This window comes from Colias croceus, chromosome 16, assembly GCF_905220415.1.
Source record: "Colias croceus chromosome 16, ilColCroc2.1".
NCBI lineage: Eukaryota > Metazoa > Arthropoda > Insecta > Lepidoptera > Pieridae > Colias > Colias croceus.
In genome coordinates this window covers 3,064,010-3,087,163 of record NC_059552.1, presented here as the reverse complement: position 1 = coordinate 3,087,163, position 23,154 = coordinate 3,064,010, and the positions used below count along the sequence as shown (strand labels likewise).

The 23,154-nt window shown below is 33.4% G+C and overlaps 5 protein-coding genes across 5 annotated transcripts; 3 read left to right on the top strand and 2 right to left on the bottom strand.

Annotated features, from left to right (window-relative positions):
- Positions 1-388: 388 nt before the first annotated feature.
- On the bottom strand, positions 389-5,091 carry LOC123698642 (microfibrillar-associated protein 1). Its single transcript, XM_045645378.1, has 9 exons — positions 4,809-5,091; positions 4,494-4,681; positions 3,924-4,138; positions 3,406-3,518; positions 2,908-3,089; positions 2,464-2,588; positions 1,952-2,095; positions 1,260-1,356; positions 389-767 (listed from the first exon to the last, which is right to left on the bottom strand). The coding sequence occupies exons 1-9, from the start codon at positions 4,879-4,881 to the stop codon at positions 582-584; spliced, it is 1,323 nt and encodes a 440-aa protein (XP_045501334.1). The 5' UTR covers positions 4,882-5,091; the 3' UTR covers positions 389-581.
- A 574-nt stretch (positions 5,092-5,665) lies between these two features.
- Positions 5,666-7,472, top strand: LOC123698445 (beta-ureidopropionase-like). Its single transcript, XM_045645063.1, has one exon. It carries the CDS (start codon positions 6,080-6,082, stop codon positions 7,247-7,249), a length of 1,170 nt encoding a protein of 389 aa, XP_045501019.1. The 5' UTR covers positions 5,666-6,079; the 3' UTR covers positions 7,250-7,472.
- A 43-nt stretch (positions 7,473-7,515) lies between these two features.
- Positions 7,516-9,223, bottom strand: LOC123698446 (eukaryotic translation initiation factor 2 subunit 2). The gene has a single exon (XM_045645064.1). The coding sequence runs from the start codon at positions 9,081-9,083 to the stop codon at positions 8,145-8,147; it is 939 nt and encodes a 312-aa protein (XP_045501020.1). The 5' UTR covers positions 9,084-9,223; the 3' UTR covers positions 7,516-8,144.
- A 117-nt stretch (positions 9,224-9,340) lies between these two features.
- On the top strand, positions 9,341-12,274 carry LOC123698443 (28S ribosomal protein S30, mitochondrial). The gene is made up of 5 exons (XM_045645061.1): positions 9,341-9,869; positions 9,949-10,087; positions 10,519-10,657; positions 10,874-11,029; positions 11,449-12,274. Exons 1-5 carry the CDS (start codon positions 9,403-9,405, stop codon positions 12,216-12,218), a joined length of 1,671 nt encoding a protein of 556 aa, XP_045501017.1. The 5' UTR covers positions 9,341-9,402; the 3' UTR covers positions 12,219-12,274.
- Positions 12,275-13,410: 1,136 nt separating this feature from the next.
- Positions 13,411-22,795, top strand: LOC123698442 (putative elongator complex protein 1). Its single transcript, XM_045645060.1, has 8 exons — positions 13,411-13,822; positions 16,851-17,073; positions 17,328-19,767; positions 19,858-20,024; positions 20,163-20,385; positions 20,587-20,791; positions 21,030-21,183; positions 21,866-22,795. The coding sequence occupies exons 1-8, from the start codon at positions 13,484-13,486 to the stop codon at positions 21,925-21,927; spliced, it is 3,813 nt and encodes a 1,270-aa protein (XP_045501016.1). The 5' UTR covers positions 13,411-13,483; the 3' UTR covers positions 21,928-22,795.
- Positions 22,796-23,154: the final 359 nt, after the last annotated feature.

Below are 23,154 nucleotides of genomic sequence, written 5' to 3'. Positions count from 1 at the left end.
CTTAGAATTGTGAATCAGAAAATGTTGGATTGGTTACGAGGTTGGGTTAGTTTAGGTTCGCTTTATTTATTTTGGTAGTAGGTGTAGTTACACTGACTCCAATAAATTTTACAATAAATAAATAAATATAATAATATAATGTAAGCTAGCTATCTAACTGCTAGCGCGATAATATTTGGAGTGAAATAAAACAAAAAATAAGTCTTCAATATTTTATTTTTTAAACTGAACACATTTTTTAGAACATTTACATACCAAACTAAGTTGTAATTTTGAACATTTTCTTTGATACAATTGTGTTAATATTTTGTACACATGTTTATTTTTTTTATTTATAGAAACGCATATTACCACATATAATAATATGTAGTTTCAAAAATTACACATTCACTGTTATTTCCTTGCCAACTTCATTGTTAACATTCTTCTGCATTTTATTTTATCCTCCTTACAAATTTCCCTATATCATCAGTCTGTATACAGGGTGTTCCTTTTCCATTACCCTCTTTATCTCTTATTCATTGTGTATACAGGTGTTCCTTTTCCACAACTCTTCTTTTCTTATTGTAATAACTTTCTTCTTATACAGCGTGTTTCCTCTTCGCGGATGGTTTTTCGAACACCTGTTTCATGCCCCCTCTAAAGTTAGATAATCGCGCGGCTGAACTTTCATTGTTCCACGCGGAATCGAACTCCGTTGTATCTTGATCTACTAAGTGCGTGTATTTCGTGCGACCGGAACGACCGAATTTCTTAACTTGCATCACCTGAACAAAATTATTATTATTTAATATTTTTAATAAATTGTGGTTTAAAAAATATCTCTGATTACTATTGGTATAACTGACGAAACCAGTTTAATAATATTTCTTTACACTTCGTCACTAATTTAACTAAATTTATAAGGCCATTCTCCCATTGCGATACGCACAGGCGATTCAAGTATCCTGCAAGTCTCGGAGACTAGTCGCCGCGGAATATCTCACATACATTTGTATGTAAGTACCGGTAGCGTAGTGTGCTAGCCTACATACAAATGTATGTGAGATACTCCGCGGCGACTAGTCTCCGAGACTTGCAGGATACTTGAATCGCCTGTGCGTATCGTAATGGGAGAACGGCCCAAGAGTAGTTTGTTTTTGTTTATGAAAAATGGTTTAGCTACAAGCTATTTACTAAGCAATACTATCTGTACTATGGAAAACATTGGAAAAAATTTAACTTTAAAGATGTAATTGAATTAGAAAAATATACCTTACCTTTGGTAAAACAGTCTTATCAAAGTGATCGTCCAACGTCGCTCCAGAGAAATCTTGTTTGAATACGTCTTCCTCTTTGTCCAAATAAAATGCACCTCTGAAATATTAAAAAAAATATTAATAACTTACTAAAAAATATTATAAACCGGCCCTAAATGCCAATATTGATTATTGGCATTTAGGGCCGGTTTCACCATTATTTAAAGTTTATTTGACGAATTTTGATACATATAATATATTATTACACATTAAGGCTACCGCCGTGGGTAGTAGATTTCGGTATATTGGTATTACCGTTTCATTAGGCCTTAATTCTACAAAACTGACAGATATTAGCTTAGTTGAATATATCCAGATGTTACTACATACATAAAGAGGTAATTAAAAGATAAAACAGTATTGTCGCTTTTATTGAGTGTAATGGTTAATGCCTTTATGCCGTTAATGCCAATATTGTAAATACAAACAATTTTTAATACAAAGATGCACTGACGACTATTGAAAAAATTAATGTGATAAGAGAACTTTCTCACAGAAGACTGATCACCTACTTGTCCCTAAAGAAAATAGATCAGTGAAACAGATGTATAATGCATCTGCCCCTTACCCCATCGGGGGCCACGAGACTTCACTCTCAGAAACTTTCTGACTCGGAACTTTCCACTACTTTATACTATGACTAACAAACTGACCTGTGGTAGTACTTCTGCAGGAACTTGTACTTGCCCTTGACGGGCTTGTTGGTGACGAGCTTGGGGTTGAGGCGCTGCTCCACGCGCCGCTCGTCGTCCGTCATGTTGCGGAGACGCTCCGTTTGGAGCCACTCCTTCTCAACGCTGCAATTAAATGTTGATATTTTAGTTTTATACATTTTTAATATAATAAATGATGATTTATAAATACAAATTTTTAAAGAATAGAAAAAATCCAGCGAATCCCGCCTATCGCTTCATTTTCTATGCTTTAAAATTATATTCTTAGAGAGAATTCTACGAACATTCAAAATACAGGACAATTATATGTATCATTTATGTGTCGTGTGCACTAACCTAGTTTAATTGTGATGTTATTTCTTATTTCTATAAAAGTATATTTTTGTTTTGATACAAACATACAAGTTGTTAAATATCACAGTTTGAAATGTGTCACCCCTGTTCTTGCAAAATAGTGAAGCCAATAGATAAAAAATAAAATCACAACTCACGCCTCCCGCTCCTCCTTGTCCCGTTTGATCCTCTTCATCTCGCGCAGCTTCCACGCCTCGTACTCCAGCTCGTCGTTCTCGTCGTCCGTGCACACGTCGTTTATGTTTGCTTCTTTTTGTTCCGCCTTTAAACATACATAATAAATTTAAAGAGAATTATGTGCTCCAGTTACGAATAATATGCGAAAAACTCATTGAACTAAAAATAATGGCTATGGACGCGTGCTATGGACGCGTGCTGTGGACACGTGCTGTGGACGCGTGCTATGGACGCGTGCTGTGGACGCGTGCTGTGGACGCGTGCTATGGACGCGTGCTATGGACGCGTGCTATGGACGCGTGCTATGGACGCGTGCTATGGATGCGTGCAATGGATGCGTACTATGGATGCGTGTTCTTTAAGATGTTTCTTCCTTAAATGTTTCAAATAATGATTCAAATCACCTGAGTATTCCTCTGTTCCGCGCGTATAGTTTCCTCGACGAGTTTCAACGCCTCCCGTCTCCTCTCCTCCTTCTCCCTTCTAGCTTCCACTTCCTCCTTCTTCTGTTGTTTCACTTTCCTTTCCCGTTCCGCTACTGTCATCCTTTCTGATGCTCTCACAAATACTGGCTTTACTCTTGGACCTGAGATAAAAATAATTTTGTTACAAACTATATTTAACAGCAACAAGTGAAACTTCTTGTAAGGACTGTTCCTTTGATGTAAGTTCATTGCAAATGTATGGGAAAACTATTAGGAAAATTAAGAAATTTCTACTACTCTGACCCATGTTGTTTTCTAAGACTGATATTCAAAAGGCATGTTTCTGCGGAGCAGTACTGAATAAAAAAAGACTATCATCACTACACTTTAAAAGAATAAAAAAGTACCTACAAGTACAAGTATCAACATTTATCTACAAATTCACATAAACATTAGCCAATATGACAGAAATCTTACCTGTTTCCTCTTCACTGTCAGTATAATCTGTGTCAGATGAACCACTCTCTTCCTTATCACCATCCAGCATTTCTTCCTCATCATCCCGCCCTAAAACCTCTTTTTCTGCCTCCCTAGGAAAAATATATAAGATGATGGGTCTGCTCTGTTGCCTTCTCTTGCGTATTGATATACATTAATACCACAACATTCTACTAGGATTGTTATAATTTTTTGTAGCATTTACTATTTGTTGTACGTATGCTTTTAATCTTAATAGAGCAAAATCTATGGTTTTATTTATAACTAGCTAGCTAATTTTATTTTAATAAAACTTGTAAATTTACAATGATTATGTACATTTTCTTTGTATTCTTCAACATTTTGAAGAATGGTAGAAAACTTTAAACATGATTTCTTAATAAAGATGATGATGATGACTTCAAGTGAGTTTGGTGAATGACGTTGCAATCAGGAAAAACTTTCATATGAACATAATATATAATAAAGTATAATTTTATAAAACCAATTACACATACCTTGCAGCCAATTTAGCTTTAACAGCCTGTCTGCGTCGCTCAATCTCTTCTTCGTCCAGTTCGTCCTCACTCTCTGAACTGTGTCGTGCCTCATCTTCACTAGATTCTGGTTCAGGCTCATCAGGCTCTGCGTCAATGATCTCCGGTTTGTGCTCCGAACGTCGCGGCGGCGACTGCACCGCCATACGGAGACGGCGTAACCGAGGATCATCGACCTGTAATTGTAAGAAATGAAATGAAAATGGGCTACATAAAACTTAAAACTTAAAATACTATAAAATAGAAAAATACACTTTAATTGTCACTGATACATTATTTATAAAGTTTAAATTGAATCTAGCCATTTAAAGTGAGTAAAAATCAAGTCAAGAGGAGTTGGTTATATGTAAACATACAGGAGAAGCTAATTTAAGTGTGTAAAAACTGTTCTTATTTTTACAGCTGATATAAACAAGAGCAAATATAGAAACATTATAATTATCATCGACACTTATCGGTACACAGATTGAACTTTTTAGAGCTTCTAACTGCAGACTGTATCAGTGACTTGTTCTGCTAGTAATAACTTACTTCTTGCTCTGAATCACTGTGGTCATCTTTTCCAATAACAGGTGCAATAACATGCCTTCTCTCTGGTCTTTGTTGTTCTATAAAGTCTTCAGCATCTGATTCTTCAGACGATGATACTCCTTGAGCATAGTCTGGCTTTTTTCCTGATATATATCTTTGTACTTTCACCTTTTGCATAGATATTTCACCTGAAAGTTTGATTGAAATATACATAGAATTTATTTAAGGAGTACACAAAAATAAGTGTAGTTATAGAACCATACAGATTTTGGTAAATAATTGCATTAATTACAACATAAAAATATATTTTGTTACCTTTTTCATTTCGAACAGGAACAGCACCAGCAGTACTTTGAATACCAATCGGTTGGGCAGGTAGCACATTCATGGTTACGATTTAATGACAAACAATACTATGTGAATGAGTCTTATGAATAACAAAAAGCGATACTGGATAAATATTTTTAAACCAAGGCAAGTAACATTTTATTTAACACCAATAGAAACATATATTATTAGAAAAATTTAAAGAAATCAAGGAGATTTGCATTAGAAATCGCGCATAGCCATCGCTTACAAATTACAAAATATAAATGACTTTGACAATTGACATTTGACACATAACAATATAATACTGTGAATAGAACCAACTCAGAGCAGTGGCAGAACCACAAGAACCAATGAATAGAATAGAACCCGTGAATCACCCGTGAATAGAACACATTACACAAGTCACAGATGCAGAATTATGACAAATCAAATATTCTACAATCATAAACTCATAGATCATCTATACACCTATACATATAATAAATCTGTAGAAGGGTCAATTCTGTACATTGAAAATATTGAAAAAATAAATACCAGGGGGTGTTACTGGATCGATACAAAACCCAAATATGTGATTAAAAAAGTTTTTGTCTGTCTGTCTGTCTTTCTGTCTGTCTGTCTGTCTGTCTGTCTGTATGTTCAGGCATCACGTGAAAACTAACGGTTCGATTTCGATGAAACTTGGTATAATTATACCTCATTATCCTGGGCATAAAATAGGATACTTTTTATCCCGGAAAAATACGTAGAAAAAAATAAATCTTAATTTTTCCGCGCGGACGGAGTCGCGGGCGGAAGCTAGTAAAGAATAGAAATAGATAACATAAAACTTTTCAAATGTCTAATCACTAAGTCTGAAGTCAAATCATGATGAAAATTACAAAAAAATAAAAATATTTTATATTGTTTATCAGTTTAAATCTTATTATTATTTCGCATTCTATTCATGTATCTGGTATTTTCGTTATCTCATTTATGCAATTGTTTATTTTGTGATAAGTGATAACAGTCTATATGGACAGATTTATAATATTGTATGATGTATCAGCTCACCACATCAGCTCACTATCAACTCTGAACTCATCACCTATATATCTCGATTGCCGTGCATTTATTATATTTTGTAGAAATAGGTGCAAGTAAGCTTTCGTTATTGTTTTATGTGATATAAATCTAATGTACATTAGTGTAAGTACCTACCTTCAAAGTACAAACTGTTTCAAATAACTTGAAGTTTGGACATCAAAACATAAATCATGGCATCTACTCAAACAGAACTCAAGAGTATTGATGAGCTAATAAATAGGTCTCTCTCAGGCGAAGATTTAAAAGAATATAATAGAATTCATTATGGAAGAGTAGATAATCTATTACTGGAACTTAAAAAGGAAAGTAATAAAAATTCAGAACAAAATAATTTCGAAGTTGCAGCATATGATTTTCCCGCGCGTAAAGAAGAAACAAGAACTCCCCGTATTGTTAGAGTAGGTGTAATACAGCATTCAATTGCAATTTCTACAAGTCAACCTTTAAATGAACAGAGACAAGCCATATTCAATAAAATTTCCAAACTAATTGATACAGCTGGTGATGAAAATGTCAATGTTTTATGTTTACAAGAAGCTTGGAGTATGCCTTTTGCTTTCTGCACCAGGGAGAAAACTCCATGGTGTGAATTTTCAGAAAGCGTTACAGATGGACCTAGCACCCTGTTCCTCAAAAAGTATGCTGCTAAGTATGGTATGGTGATTATTTCACCAATTTTAGAACGAGATGAACTACGCGGCGATCTTATTTGGAACACAGCAGTTGTGATAAACGAAAAGGGTGCTGTCATTGGTAGCCACAGAAAGAATCACATACCAAGAGTGGGAGATTTTAATGAATCTACATATTATTTTGAAGGCAACACAGGTCACCCTGTTTTTGAAACTAAGTTTGGCAAAATAGCAATTAACATTTGTTATGGACGTCATCACCCTTTGAACTGGTTGATGTTTGGGATTAATGGTGCTGAAATAGTTTTCAATCCATCGGCAACTGTAGCTGGCCTGAGTGAACACCTATGGGCTGTTGAAGCAAGAAATGCTGCTATAGCAAACAGCTACTTTACATGTGCAATAAATCGGGTTGGAACAGAAGTGTTTCCCAATGAGTTCACATCAGGAGATGGGAAACCAGCACACCGTGATTTTGGCCATTTCTATGGGTCCAGTTATATCACAGCTCCCGACGGTACTAGGACACCAAGTCTGTCAAGAACCAAAGATGGTTTGCTGATTGCCCAAATTGATTTGAATATGTGTAGACAGATCAAGGATAAATGGGGTTTTACAATGACTCAGCGGCTTGATCTGTATGCCAACAGCTTAAACAAATATGTGAAAGGAGAGCAAGGACCTCAACTTGTTAGAGATAATAATTAAGGATGTTATTAATTATTGTTCTTCTTACTATAATAGACAGATCAAATTTGTCTTTATTTTTGTTATATAATTAAAAGATACTTTAATATTTTTTTACATAAGTGTAAAATATTGCACAATTTATTTATGTCACTTTTTATAATCATGCTTTTGGGGTAACTTAAGTTGTAATACTATTGTATGTTTTAGAATTTTATTTTTATTACACAAATTATACAATATATCAAATGAAGTTTTATTTATGAGGTGTGAAAATAAAACAACTGTTTAAAAACATTGTGTACCAATGTGAATATTACAGAAGTGAGCTATATATAAATATGTAGGTTACAGTGGGGTACATTCAGACTTTCATTTATAAATATCATACAAATACAATTATTTTAGAAAGTTCAAGCATTGCTCATATCAGATTTATTTTTAAATATTATTTTATTTTATACATATACTATGGGACACCTGATTCTAAAGTTTACAAATAATAACTAAGTGCAAATACTTAAAAGCATAACAATTTTTGTGACATTAATAACTATAAAATTATTATCAGAAATAAAGTCAATGAGTTTTTATTCAAATGAGAAACACTGTATATATTTAACTAATATTTAAAACAAATCAACATAATTAAACAGAAAAAGTATATCCATTCAATAAATTATGAATTGCCTATTTTACTTAGTTATACATAAATATTCTAATTCACACAGTATATATATTTTTATAAAATGTTATCTGCACAACTTTTTTGAACACATAAAGCACCCAACTGAGAAATTAACAGACATACAACAAGGGATATATTTTAAACATAAGAAATGAAATGAAAGCAGTAAAAGTTCACTGTATGTACCCCAAAAACCAGGTTTTGAATTGATTATCACTAAGCACTATTCTATGCAGTCTTTGCACGCATGGCTGCTCTCTTGCCAGTGACAGCCTGGAAACCAGATTTGATGCTAGCCACAGAACAACGGGAGCCACAGGTTTCACACTGAAGGAAGAACAATCGAGTATCCTTTTGCAGAATAGTATCAGGAGAACGACATGTATGACATGTAACATATTCCTTGATATACCGACGCAATACATTCTCAATTTGCTTCTGTTGAAAACGGCCTTTAATAATGAGTTGGCTGTTACCATCCACTGATCCACTTGTACCCAACTCAGCCAACAAGAAATCTAATAAATGTTTAGGCTGTCTATGCAATGTTTTGCATATTTCTGTGAAATTGGCAAATGAAGTTTTCTTTGTCCCGATTCTTACAACTTGTGGTGGTCTCATTATGAATTTTTGTTTCTTTCCAGACACCATACTAGGATTCTTTTCACGCATAATGTCAAAAACTCGCTCAAGAAGTTCATCATACGTATAATCGCGATCACTTCCAACCCATTCTCCATTTTGATCGTCATCCCTCTCTTGATCATCTCCCTTAACATCCTCTTCTGCAACAATCTCGTCTAAATTCCTCTTCTTTTTCTTTTTCTTAGTCTTTGCGAAATCAATGTCTAGATCCAAGTCATCAATAAGCTCATCATCTTGCTTCTCTGGTTCTTCCGCAGGAGGCTTTTCTTCCTTTGTTTCTGGTAATGCATTCTCTAATTCGTCTAAATTAAAGAAAGTCTTCTTTTTCTTTTTCTTCTTTTTACCGAAATTGTCTAAATCCAGGTTGTCGTCCTCGGGTACGTCTACGTCACCTGTCTCAGCAGGCGCCTCCGTACTCGTGGTTTCGCCTTGTTCGCCTGCTAACGCTGCTTCCATGTCAAATCCTGTCTTCTTCTTCTTTTTCTTCTTTAAAGAAGGATCGAAAATCATATCATCATCCATGATTTAGATTATTATATCTCACCCAGTTAATTCAAAATAAAATTTGGTTAGATTCGTTTGGCAGGTGGTTTGGAGAAGTGACAAAATGTTGCATCAGCCTCACAGATACACATAAATTAGCCTTAAATTACGTGCAATCACACAGAGTACTAAACACGTACTAAATATTATTATAAAAAACATGCAACACAGAAAACTTGTCAAATGTCAAGCTCACTCCCTTGACAGATCCGGGTATTCTCAATTCTGTCAAAAAAAGCCTCAACGAGCTGTGAGACGATACGATAACCTTAATTTTATACCTAATTTTATTTTATGAATGGTTGTTATATACAACTTTAAAATGCTCGCCGTCAGTAGACATCGAGCATTTTCTAAAATAAAACATATAGCAATACGTAGATATGCCCAAGTGGCGTTATCTGAAGAAAATGAATATACAGACACACCGAATTATCCTCCAATCCAGGATATGTCGCTACAAGCAAGAAAGTTACGTGGAAGGGAAGAAATTTATGAAAAAATAAAAAATATCAGCACTGTTGAGGAGAAACAAATCGGATTAAACATGCCTAAATATTATGGTTGGCCCTGTGTTATGTTGAATGAAAATGTCATACCATACAATGCAATGCCCCTTGTTCAGTATTATACGAGGACTCATTTCAAGCTCATCGACAAACTGCCTGATATTTACAATGAGACTTCAGACTTGGCAGATTCTGTAGTCAAGGAAATAAAATCCCATATTGAAGATTGTATTTTAATTGAAAATGAAGGTGTTCAGTAAGTATATTTAATTCCTTTATCATCATTATACTGTATTATTAATAAATTATATTATATTTTTTTCATAACTTTTCAGGAGAAATATTGACTTATCAGCAGCAAAATCTGAAGCACAACAAAAAGAAGATGCCTTAGCCAAAAATTTAGTACGGCAAATCAATAGAATTGTTACTAATAATATCACAGATAAAGTGCCTCATATATTATCATCACAGGTACAATTATTATCAATATTTTTCGAAAATCGTTCTTTAGCAGTTTAAAGATGGAACTAAAGTGAACTGACATACTTAAAAAATGTATTAAGTATGTTCGTTGTGAATATAAGCTAAATAAGCAAACGAAATCTATTGTTATTTAACTTTTATTTATGTCTGCTGGTTATCTATACTAATATTATAAACCTGAAGAGTTTTTTTGTTTGTTTGTTTGTTTGAACGCGCTAATCTCGGGAACTACTGGTCCGATTTGAAAAATGATTTCGTTGTTAGATACCACATTTATCGAGGAAGGCTATATATCATCACGCTACGACCAAAAGGAGTGGAGCCACAGGGGTGAAATTGCTCGGAGCAGTTAGTAATAATATAATATGTTTAATTAAATACATATTTTTTAAATTCACACTGTATAAATATTGTTTCAGGTTGATTATGACCCAAGGGTGGAAGCATTCTGGTTCATGGGAGGTACTGATGTGCCAAAAAAAGTTTACAATTTTAGGTCCAAGTTTCCTTGGGTCAAAAATAAAGATGAACCTATTGACAGACCAATTCAATATATAGGTATTCCATTTATAGATATTTTGCACCTGTTTTTTAATGTTTACATTAATTGATATACTTATTAACAGTTAAGAGAAAAGAATTAGACACATCATTCATTAAATTTTTATTATTTTAACAGGAGTTGTGATAAATATACACAATATAAAGTAATGACATACACATATTAAGTACTATAATATAATATAGTATATTAAACAATCATATTTATTACAGGATCACCAATTTTAACAGTCCGAAATCATTTACCATTGAAACCTTTAGTCCCATATAGTGAAGCAGAGAACCCAGATTTCAAAGTTGAGAAATTCACGTACGTCCCTGAAAGTGTAGGATACTTTGTGGAGTTTCGGCATGGTACAAATATACCAGGTAAATATTATTAAACTAAACAAATATATTAAAATGGTGATGATGCCTGTATTCTTATTGTATATAGATTTTACCATTACAATGATGGTTACAAGCTTGACTATGAACCAGGTCTTGGATAACAATTTCTGGTTGTTGTATGCTTATAAGATGTGGTAATTCCTGGTACAAAGATAGTTACAGGATTGACTTTGAACCAGGTCATGCATAACTATTTTTCATGTTCCTCAGTACTTTATCTGCCAATTGTGTCAAAGTTCACACAATAGATTTCCACTATACCTCCAAATACTTGTGTACCCTTTAAAAAATGAGGATTATCTTTTATGTGTGTTGTGGACTTTCTGTTTAAAATTTCTTATTATTAAAGTTCGTCATAAATGTAATTCATGTTTCTACAAGTATTCATATATTTACAGGATATTGGCCGGGTGATCTTGACGAATTTGGCTTGCTTTCATACCACAACAGAGGACACATTTTATGCAGAAAGGAATCTTTTGGAGCACAAGACAATTTAGAAGCATTGCATTGTCAAGCAATGAAAGCCAGCTTTGGTTGGCTTCTTAGTCAAGCTAATTACCAAGGATTTACAAGTTATAACGACATAACTTATCCATTAACAACTCAAACGGTTATTACTAACGGTCATCTTATATCCCTATATGCATACCAATTAAACACAATTGCCATGAACATTGATAAAGTTGATGATAATCCAAAACACAATATTTGTTTTGGAACACAACCCATGAAGCTATATGAAAAAATTGAAGACGGAAAAGTGCAAGGCCTTAATGAGGAAACCCTGAAAATGTTGGTTCAATTCTACTTAAATGCCCCAGAAGAAAGAGATCATGAAATGAAGCCATATCTAGGAAAAGAGGAGCAATTGATTTCTGATATTGAAGATGATAATAGACGATGTTGGCTAGAATCAAGATATAAACATTTAATGTCTAACAGGCCTAGGCACAATTTATTACCAGAAATTTATCATTGGGAGAAGATATACAAGATCCACCATCAAACTCGTTTCTTTGAGGCAAAAAGAAGACCATTTGAATTAGGAATCAATCCATATAAGAGGCGTTTAGATGAGCATCTACCCCCATATATTCCAAAAGTATTGAGGCCATATCCTAAAGCTAGGAAGAAGTTCGAAACAACATACTATCCTAAGGTGTAAAATAATAGTGTTTTCTAGTGTAGATATTTTAAATAAATGATAATATAGATAATAAACTGTTTATTATTTACTATAAAAATTAGGCCATTCCAATTCATAGATGAAAACCTTTAAACCAACTTCAAAAAAGAAAGACTCCTGTTTGAAAACTCACTCAAATCTATAATACTTTTTTGTTGATTTGTTTAAGGGGCTGACAAGACCAAACTGAAGTTATTTGAGCAGTTTTTTAAGAAAAGATATTTATTCTAGCCCATCAAAACAAATATATGTTAATATTCATCATATTTCGAAGACCGTGGGCGGACTCGATACATAATAATTGGACGAAATCGGCTCGATAGAAAATAATTGCAAAGATTGGTCTTAAAATTATCATTAAACGATTCTGTGTTTCGGGTCTGCAATTTAAAACACGAAGTCAACATATTCATACCTGAACCTCTAACGAGTCATATTTTGCATATGACCCACACTTTTCCTTAAATCACATATTTTATTATTATTTTCTTTTACGACCTGGCCCCGCCCAGTAACTAATATTGCGCTCTCGTTTGCGCACACTGTCCAATTGTATGAGAGTAAACGAGAGCGCAATCACTGTTAAATTGGGTCTTGTCAGCCCCTTAATAAGGAGTGGCAAGTTTTTTTTCAAACCAGCGCAGACACAAAAAGTAGTATCTGAGTATACAGTACTTAAACTTAAGTATTGGTACCTCCACAGGGTACCTCAATTTTATTTTTTAGGAAATTCATTGATTATTTTATGGATATTTAATTGAATTTAACTGTAATTTAATTAATTTGAATTACTTTAAATACAAAATGAGCAGCTTCATATATTAATAATATGATAGTGCTAAATAAATACGATATGTACTTACAGTTTTGATTTTTGAATATCAATCACGCAACAACGAAGGACCGATGGAGGTAGATGGAAATTTCAACTTTGGGTTGTGTTGTTGTTAGAAATACCGCTCTCATGGAGGGTTCATAATTATAACATACCAGTATTTTAAAATGTGTTCGACCTCAAATAAATAAGAAAAAAACATCGTCGTTATTCGTATTTTAATTAGAATAATTTTATAAATACTAACTATAACAAAATACCTCGTATCATGCCTTCAAAGCATTCATTAAAAACTTAGCACTTTGACATTTAATTTGAATATTGATTTATCAAATTTTCACGGTCCCGGCTGCTGTTTAACTTGTTGCTGAATGTTTTTAAAAAACGTGTAAAATATTAAAATACAAACATGCGTAATCTACAGCTGTGGCGTAGTTCGGCACAAAAACTTGATTATTTATGTGAAGAAATAGCTTGCGTATGTTATGGTCACCATGGGGGCTGTCCACCAGGAGAATTGTTTTTGTGCACACATAACCTTATAGTTCGGTGTTTTAGTAACCAAGGAAGGCTGAAATGGTCAAAGGATCTATCAGAAATTTCATCAATCCGAAATATGCCTATTAGCATGGCTTATCTTAGTTTGGTAAATACATTAAGTGTTGGGCTCTCAAATGGGGAGTTATTTGGAATGACTGAGACTGGTGCTAATTGCGAATTAAAGGGTATTTGTGAAGACGGCCTTTTGGTAAGTTTTATATTACTAAAAAATTGAATTTAATAAAAAAACACTCATTACCGTTTAACTATAGACTAATTTTATTTATAATAAATATACTGTATAAAATATTGTGTGTGTAAGTTGTTGTGTTGTAATAACATACAGCGCACACCAACTTCCATCTTGTTCAGCTTAAATTCCTCTTCAAACACTCAATATTCTAATTTTCATTTAAAACAAAGAGTAAGTATAATACCTATGTGTGCAGAACGAAATATAAATTTACCTCACTGGACTTATTTTAGCAGCGCTCTTGAATTGTGAAAATGTCAATAAATTATTTACGCATTAAGCAAATTTTTTATTATTTTTTTTTTATAATATAATATGTTCTCTTCTTTAAATAGTATTGTACTGATGATTTTTAATTTTTATCTCAAAGTGTCATCAGTTTATTCAAATCTTATTAGATTTGCATTATTAACCCAAGAATTCCAATGATGGCTCCGTTTGGTTTTTTTTTATTTCTGTACCACTTCTCAGAATTTGAATTCTTAATTCACTGTAGGTATGGTACATTTTTTTAACCGCAATGCGAATTCACATAATACTATTATTAAAGCGAAAATTTGAAAACCTACAGTTCAATATAAATTGTTGTTCTTGTATCTCAAATTATTCCTAAATTATTAGCAGTAAGAATGCCTCTAGATCTCATTCAATAAAATAAAATCGATTCTTGTTTAGACCCTGAATTATATTATATTATACTCCATATAGTTTTCCGCCCACATTTTGAAAAATCAAAAGAACTTAAAATTCAAAATGAGCAGCTTCATAATATTTGTTTGAGTGTCAAAATTACATTCAAATTGTTTTCATTATTTGGCATACAATTATATTTTATTTATACTTCTTATCTTATACAATATTTTTCGGATAGAAAATTCCCTCTGAAAATACTATGACAGGCAGAGTAGGCGAGTTCAATTTTTTTATTTTATTTTATCAATTAATTATTTGAAGAAACACTATAAGCCTAAATTTTAAAGAATATAAAAAATTCCTTCACAAGGCGAGATTCGAACCCGTGTCTTTTGCCATTCCGTGACGACGCCTTTGATCTTTCGGCCACCCATGATCCCGTCAGAGCAATCGAATTTATTCTACTCTTTCGGTTTTATGTGTCTAAGGACTAAAGATCCGTGGTCTAAGGGATATCCCACGCCATCTATTGAGCTGATTTAACAATCATCTCAATGAATATGAAACATTTTTACAATATTGTAACGATGGAACGCAGTGTTTTTGTTAATATTATCTTCATTTGATATTTTAGTATAATAGCCTTCGAATGCTAAATATACATTTTTAAAGGAAAGAAAAAAATCGATCACAGGTTGAGTTTCGAACTCGCATCTTTCGCCCATCAACCAATATTCGTCGCCTGATTGATATACATATTTGTCGCTTACTCAAATTCATACCGCTCAAGTTATGAAAACTATATTTTTCATCATCTGATCAGTCACTCAGTTTTTTTTATTACCCCTTATAATATAAACCGTTCGCGTCGTTACCGTTCAAGAATTCGAATTATTATTCTAGTTTTGGTAACTCTATTAAATAACTTGTAGGTACATTCGTAGTAATATCTTGGGTTCTTATGGTAGCCTGATGATTTGTTTTGCTAATATGTATTAGTTATTAATAGAACCCTTAGAGGCTTATTCTGTATTTGAACACGTATTAGATTTAATTATTTCAACGCAATAAGTATTTTTTTGGCTTTTGCATGTCATAATAAATTGTTACCTATGAGGCTATTAATCTTTTACATATTAAATTGTTTTCGTTTACATTGTCAACGTTTGAATCGTCTCTTTGTATTTTTTTAAGAATATTATTTATCCACACAACTACGTTAATGAGGGCTTCAATAAAAGAGCATACTGTAACACCACCAGTGCATTGTTTCTAATGTTATGGATGGCGGTGGCCGCTTAACATCGATGGCACACCTCCGGTGCAGCGCAGGTGTCCTGCCCCAATTATTGTTAATTACGCGCGTCAATAATAGCTGACGACCTAGCATGCGCACCACGACATATCTCGCGAAAGAGAGAAAGCATTGCCGATATCACAGACTACCGATATTGATCATATTCGATAAAAATTTGCGCGTATTTAGGTTTTGTAGACGAAAGGCGAGTTCTAGCAGAAAGAGTCTATCGAGCTGAATTTTCCAAAGATTATTTCATTTTCTAAATAAATGTTATAGGTTGGGGCTTTATAGCTAGTCATAGCATTCTTATTCGATGTTCGTTGATAGGCCCTATTTAGTTATTTGCTTTAGGGCTTTTGGTATTTCAATTGTCTAAATGGCTGTTTTAAAGTAAAAAAATTCATTCAAGGGTCTTTTAACAGAACTCCTCTAATTAATATTAAAGAATTTAGTACTTCTAGATTGCAAACATATTTCAAAAATTTATTAGTTCAGTTAGCCGTACCTATATAGCATTTATGAACATATGGAAGACTAGGTTTCCGCCCGCGGCTTCGCCCGCGCAGTTAATGAAAAACCCGGATAGTTCCCGATTTCCGGGATTGCGTCATTTTCCCGGGATAAAAAGTAGCCTATGTCCTTTCTCGGGTATCAAAATATCTCCATACCAACTTAACTGACCCGGTGACGGTGTCACTGATGTCGATTTTACTACTGCCGGCACGTAGTTCCAGTTTTTTTCACCGGGGCAGTTAAGTTTGTGGCACTGTACAAGATTTTTTGCTGGCTCTTCTCTATATTAACTGCTTTCCATACCTTATTAGATATACATTATTTAGACATAAATTATGTATTTTGACAATTTAAAAGCGCTTAATATTCGAAAATGTAATTGAATGAATAAAGGCTTGAGTTGAAGCTTAATTAAGAATTATATCGTTATTCAATTCGTAATAGGTACATAGTAAGATTACCTTTTCATGCTATACGTACAATACATTAGATAATTTTCTTAAATTGACCATTTAGTATTGATTATTATTATTTTAGGCAAAGGAATGGAGCCACGATCAGGAAACGTTAGCTCTAGTTACAAAAGACTACAAAGTTATGGTCATGTCCTGCACATATGACACAGTAAATCAAGTGAATCTTATTTCGGATGAATTTGGTGCAAAGGAATTTATCACCGTTGGTTGGGGTAAAAAAGAAACGCAGTTCCATGGTTCAGAAGGCAAAGAAGCTGCTAAGGCGCAAAATGACGCGACTGTTGGTATGTGTTAGAAAACAATGTTCATGTCAATTTCAATAGGTTTTTTTATCATGATTCTTTGTTTACGTTTAACATCGTTTTTGACTCATCTCCTAGACAGAAATTCCCAACCATAAAAGGTTGATTTTTTTTTTTTTTTTTTGATTGGGAAGGAAGTTTTTTATTCATTGAAATTAAATTCAATACAATCAATGAATCAATTTCAATCAACGAATAGTTGGACTTACATATACATAGTAATTATCCGATTTCAGATAATGAAGCCACCGTGAGTGATAAAATATTAATATCTTGGAAGTATCATGGCAGTTTATTTGCTGTTGGCTTCCGTATGCAGGGTGCCAGAAGATTTAAAGTTTTTGATAAGGGAGGAAAGCTTCTATATACAAGTGAGAAGCAACCGGGTGTCGAACCTATTATAGCGTGGCGCCCTAGCGGCAATTTTGTTGCTACAACTCAAAAACTCCCAGACCGATACATCGTCAGTTTCTTTGAAAAAAACGGCCTAAAACATCGTGATTTTGAAATACCTGTTACAGACATACAGGTAGAAAACATTCTTTGGAGTCAAGATTCTGAAATATTGACTCTTGTTTGCAAGGAGTCGCCACTGGGTAATCAGAAGATCTTGTTGTTCACAAGCAGTAATTATCATTGGTATCTCAAACAAACTTTGACATATAATCCACATCAAACAATCAGCAAAGTTTTATGGGACAATGATTTTGATGTGTCCAATAATAAAAAGTTACACGTTCTATTTAAGAGTGGTAAATATTACACCTATACATGGGTTTGGGATGTGAATCATAGCAATGGCCGGTGTGAGAAGGATGATGCTGTCGTTGGTGTTATTGATGGAAAGAAAATGCTATTGTCATCCTTCAGACATTCCATTGTACCACCTCCAATGGCAAATTTAGAAATTGAAACGGATAATAATATTGACTCTATTGTTTTCCTATTAATACCTCAGGAAGATGATGAGTACAATAAATTTTTCGTTTGCTCATCAAATACGTTAACGTTTTATGATCAAGTACAAAAGAAACCACTCGATTATAAAATTACAAAAACTATTGTTGTGAATAAATTTGATTTTCCATTTCAATATTACAACTGGTATTGGTGGAAAAAAAATACTGTGATTGTTATCGCATTAGACGTCGAAAGTAATTACAAAATGATAGAATATGAAATATTGGAAGATTCACTGAAAATTGTAAGAACAAAAGCTTTGCCTGCAGCTGTTGTCAGGATCCATTCTCACCCATTAATACCAAAGGTATATATGCACTTGGAGACAGGAAAAATAATAGCATACAATTCAGATGGATTGTTGGAAGATCTCGCTGAATCATTTCCTGCTGCTTGTCCCAAATTTGGTGTACTACCTATTGGGGATCTGGGATATTTTATTGGTCTAACTCACAGGGGTCTTTTATATCTTCAAGATAAAGTCATTATGAATAATGTCGCTTCCGTTTTTATACATACTGACTATTTCCTCATTACATCAATGAAGAACTTTATGCTTTGTACCAAACTTACTCAGGAGGGATTAGAAGCTGTTATTGATTATGATGATACTGAATCACCTGATGTTTACAAAAGGAGAGTAGAGAGAGGCTCAAGAATAATCGTTGTAGTACCAAACGATACCAGAACAGTGTTGCAAATGCCACGCGGAAATCTAGAAGTCATTGAACCAAGACCACTGTCACTTAAAATAGTTGGTGAACACTTAAATTCACTTAAGTATTATGAAGCATTTGATTTAATGCGAAAACAGAGAATCAACCTGAATCTAATGTATGATCACAATCCACAACTATTCATTGAAAACCTTGATAAATTCTTGGATGCAATCAAAAATAATTCATGGCTTAGTCTTTTCCTGACAGACTTGGAAAATAAGGATACAACCAAAACAATGTATGCGACTAGTTATATCAACATGGAGGGTAACAAGGACTGTGATAAGAAGATAAACTTCATTTGTAATATGATTAGAGACCGTTTAAACACAGCACCCGATAGATCTTCTAGGGTATTGCCGTTATTGACAACATATGTAAAACAAAATACAATTCAAGATTTAGAGAAAGCATTGCTCATAATAAAAGAGCTTAAAAACGAGGAGTTAAATGGAATTAGGCTGCCCGTATCTTCGGATGAAGCTTTGAAATATTTACTTTACATTGTGGATGTGAACAAGCTATTTGATGTTGCCTTGGGGATGTATGACTTTGATCTTGTGCTGTTAGTTGCCAATAAGTCGCAGAAAGATCCGAAAGAATACATGCCAATGTTAAACGACTTGAATGGTATGGATGAGAATTACAAACGATTCACGATAAACAAAAATTTAAAGAGATATCTAAAAGCTGTGGAATGTCTCATAAAATGTGGACCCAGCAAACATGATGAACTGAAAACATTCGTGAAATACCACAGCCTTTACAGAGATGCGCTAAAAATGTTAACTCCAAGGGACTACATTTACAAGCAGATATGTGACGATTTTGGCTTATTTTTGAAATTGAAGAAGCAATTCTTAGAAGCCGGTATTATGTTCGAGAGGGCTGACAATATTGAAAAAGCTGTAGAATGTTACAAAGAATCTTTGGAATGGGAATTGGCTTTAAAATTGGTACAACATTTGCCAAGAGATGAATTTAAAGAAATTTGCTGGTAAGTTATCAATGAAACTTCATATTTTATAACAACAGGATATACTTACATCTGTATTGACTATTGATTTAATAATGATTATGTTTTTAGTGATTTCGTTGGTGCTTTGAAACAAGAAAAACGTCACAAGGAAGCATTGAGAATCTTGGAAATGGCTGGTGATAATGAAATGGAAATGATAATGTATGCAACAGAGAATGGGGAGTTTAAGTCTGCTATAAGAATGTGTTATACTTACGACATGCATGAAATGCTAGGTAATTAGAAACTTAAATTAAATATAATGAATTCATAAGAAAACTATGACAATATGATGATAAAATTTAAATATCGTTGAAAATAATCCTTATTTTTTCAAATTTTGTAAAATTCGTAATCATAAATTTTATTCGTAGAAACGGAAGTGACACCAGCTATCCTAGAAGAATACAACAATCTCAAAGATTTATTGGAGACGAATTTGGCAAACTTTAAAACCTACAGAGACCGTTTGGAAGTAGTGCGAGTTAGTAAGAAAAATATGCCCGCACGGAATGACATTAATATCCCATATTACAGCAGAGATTATGACTTATATTCAGATTTCGGAAGCACCATTGGCTCCTCAACCGGATCAAGGTAACTTCATATAAAAAACTGTCTAGTTTCTTCGATTTGCAAATTATTCTACATCGAATTCAAAGAAATTGGGCTTCAGTACTCAGTTCTATCGGATAATTTATTTGAATGCTTTAAGAAACTTTAAACATTATTTAAATTGATCGAAACATATCTTTTTTATTTTAAGATGCAATGTTTCTAAATATATTTCCATTCCAGCCGTTCCTACCGCTCAAGCAAGAATCGCAGGAAACATGAACGTAAAGTGGCATCTCTAAAGGAAGGATCTCAGTTTGAAGACACGGCTCTTGTCATGGCTCTGCACACTTTGGTCTCGTCTACATTTGAACTACGATCCCATGTACGGGAAATTAATTTGGCCCTTTGTGGCGTGTATAAGGATGAAGAGGCTAGGATACTTCAGGTTGGCAAAAAATAACATATACCTATTTTTTAAACAAAATTTAGTACAACTGGATACAATTTCGCGTAAACTATTACGCGAAACGGTCAAATATGGAAAAATAAAAATAAAAATTCACAATATCTAAGAAAAATATTAGTATTTTCTATTCTTACACACTTAAAAGTATTTCTTATGATAATTTTTAAATGATTGATTATTATGAGCTGAAAATTAACAAAAACATGTGTTCCTGTAGTATCTTTTAGAGGCAGTGATGCAAGAGATGAAAGAAAGTTTCAACCAGATTTGGACAAATAATCTCGTAATAGAAGCCACAACTGCGGTGATTGCAGCTGAACTGAGTCTTCCAGAAGGTGTCAGTATAATTAAACAGGGAATTGCTACTTTGGGTAAGTTTTTTTTTTACTTTGATAAGTCAAATATCAGGAACATCACTAGATTTTTTTTTTAATAAAAAATATAGATGAAAGATATTATAGCTCAAAAGTAACGATTTTATTAGTCAATGTTACTATGTTTAAAATTTAAATGCGTGAACGTTCGTATAACATGCGTATCTACAACTCAACTCAACTACACCAGATTTTATAAATCGTCCTTTTATGGCTTCGTTATTGTCATGTTTGTATGAAAAATTAGAAAAACAGAATACAAAAATTTGCAACCCGGGACAAAGGCAAGCCAGGCAAGCTTGACTTGACTTACGTAAAAATGAGATGATTTTCGATGATGATAATATAATATATAAATCTCGATTTTTCGAGATTTCATTTTTTATCTCGTGTCACAATGTTTGTCCTCAATGGACTCCTAAACCACTTAACCGATTATAATAAAATTCGCACACCATGTGCAGTTCGATCCAACTTGAGAGATAGGATAGTTTAAATCTCAAATCGTTTTAGAGAAAGCGGGCGAAGCCGCGGGCGGTAAGCTAGTTACTAATATATGACGCAAACATTCAGAGAACTTTTTTTAAACGACTCGAAAAAACGACGCCGTTTATTTTTTCCCTCTACTTTTTATTATGTACCTACTAAATATATATGGCTGCATATATTTTTTTTTCAGAACCACACGTGAGAATTGCTCCTGTAATACAAGATGTGCGCTGGAAACTAGATTTGGATTAAATGTAGCCTATCATTATAATTAGCTTTTACTGTCTTTATGTATTCAGAATAGCATCGAAAATACAATAATTGTATTGTAGGCACGTAAATTTATATGTGTAGTATTTTAATTGTACAGTTATTGTTACTTCTTCCTGGGGTAATATAAATTATGTTTATAGTTATTTTACTTTTAAATATTTTTTTTTATGTTGTTGTGATTTTATATAATATCTACTCAAACATTACATGAAATAGGAATTTAAAATAGATTTAAAGACATTCAGGGCACTTATGCATATCTTCCTATACAGGGTGGAAGGTTAAGATGGGGCATGAAGGGCAGGTACCTTAACCGTTGTAGCTACATGAAAACTTTCTTAGGAGACTATCCTTAAATTCTTGAGAAATTTTAATCTACATTCACAGATTTTTTAAAAAATGTACGGTCAGCAAAGAAATCGGCAGTTTTCAAAAAAAAATTTTTTGATGCCAATCGATCCAGTTTCTCATGGGGATCAAAACACTCTAAAAGACCAACTGAGGTATGAGTACTAGAAAAGTCAGAAATCGCGAAAAACTATTTCCACACATTCACTAAGAAAATAAGTGATTCAACAAAAGATGCGCTAATAGAAAACTCCAAAGAGATTTTCAGGCTTCAATATTTTTTGTTTCTGATTATTAAAACACATACCGACAATAAGAAGAAACATTAATTTAATTAAACGGGTGTCAAAGAAAATAAAAAATAACAAAATAATAACAAAAAACATACATTGCGTATTCTCATTCAATACTCGTGAACGACGCGGACGTGTCAAGCTTTTCTTAAATGAGCCACTTTCTGCTAGATTTTTTACAAGATTCGCAATTACCTTTCGCGTCGGTACCTTTTACATTTCATTTCTGACTTTTCTAGTACTCATACCTCAGTTGGTCTTTTAGAGTGTTTTGATCCCCATGAGAAACTGGATCGATTGGCATCAAAAAATTTTTTTTTGAAAACTGCCGATTTCCTTGCTGACCGTACATTTTTTCAAAAATCTGTGAATGCAGATTAAAATTTCTCAAGAATTTAAGGATAGTCTCCTAAGAACGTTTTCATGTAGCTACAACGGTTAAGGTACCTGCCCTTCATGCCCCATCTTAACCTTCCACCCTGTATATTCGGGGCACTTATGCTTATTATCTTCTAAAATATGTTTTGTTTTGTATTAAATTAATATTTTTTTACCGAAAGATATG

Excerpts from the sequence above, each read along its gene's own strand:
- LOC123698642 (XM_045645378.1), bottom strand. The coding sequence starts at position 4,881 with ATGAATGTGCTACCTGCCCAACCGATTGGTATTCAAAGTACTGCTGGT. Across the intron at positions 2,589-2,907 it reads CGGAACAGAGGAATACTCAG|GCGGAACAAAAAGAAGCAAA; the intron begins GTGATTTGAATC and ends GTATGTTTAAAG. Across the intron at positions 2,096-2,463 it reads GACAAGGAGGAGCGGGAGGC|CGTTGAGAAGGAGTGGCTCC; the intron begins GTGAGTTGTGAT and ends ATTTAATTGCAG.
- LOC123698442 (XM_045645060.1), top strand. The coding sequence starts at position 13,484 with ATGCGTAATCTACAGCTGTGGCGTAGTTCGGCACAAAAACTTGATTAT. Across the intron at positions 13,823-16,850 it reads TTTGTGAAGACGGCCTTTTG|GCAAAGGAATGGAGCCACGA; the intron begins GTAAGTTTTATA and ends TTATTATTTTAG. Across the intron at positions 19,768-19,857 it reads GAATTTAAAGAAATTTGCTG|TGATTTCGTTGGTGCTTTGA; the intron begins GTAAGTTATCAA and ends TTATGTTTTTAG.
- LOC123698443 (XM_045645061.1), top strand. The coding sequence starts at position 9,403 with ATGGTTGTTATATACAACTTTAAAATGCTCGCCGTCAGTAGACATCGA. Across the intron at positions 10,088-10,518 it reads CTCATATATTATCATCACAG|GTTGATTATGACCCAAGGGT; the intron begins GTACAATTATTA and ends ATATTGTTTCAG. Across the intron at positions 11,030-11,448 it reads GCATGGTACAAATATACCAG|GATATTGGCCGGGTGATCTT; the intron begins GTAAATATTATT and ends ATATATTTACAG.
- LOC123698445 (XM_045645063.1), top strand. The coding sequence starts at position 6,080 with ATGGCATCTACTCAAACAGAACTCAAGAGTATTGATGAGCTAATAAAT.
- LOC123698446 (XM_045645064.1), bottom strand. The coding sequence starts at position 9,083 with ATGGATGATGATATGATTTTCGATCCTTCTTTAAAGAAGAAAAAGAAG.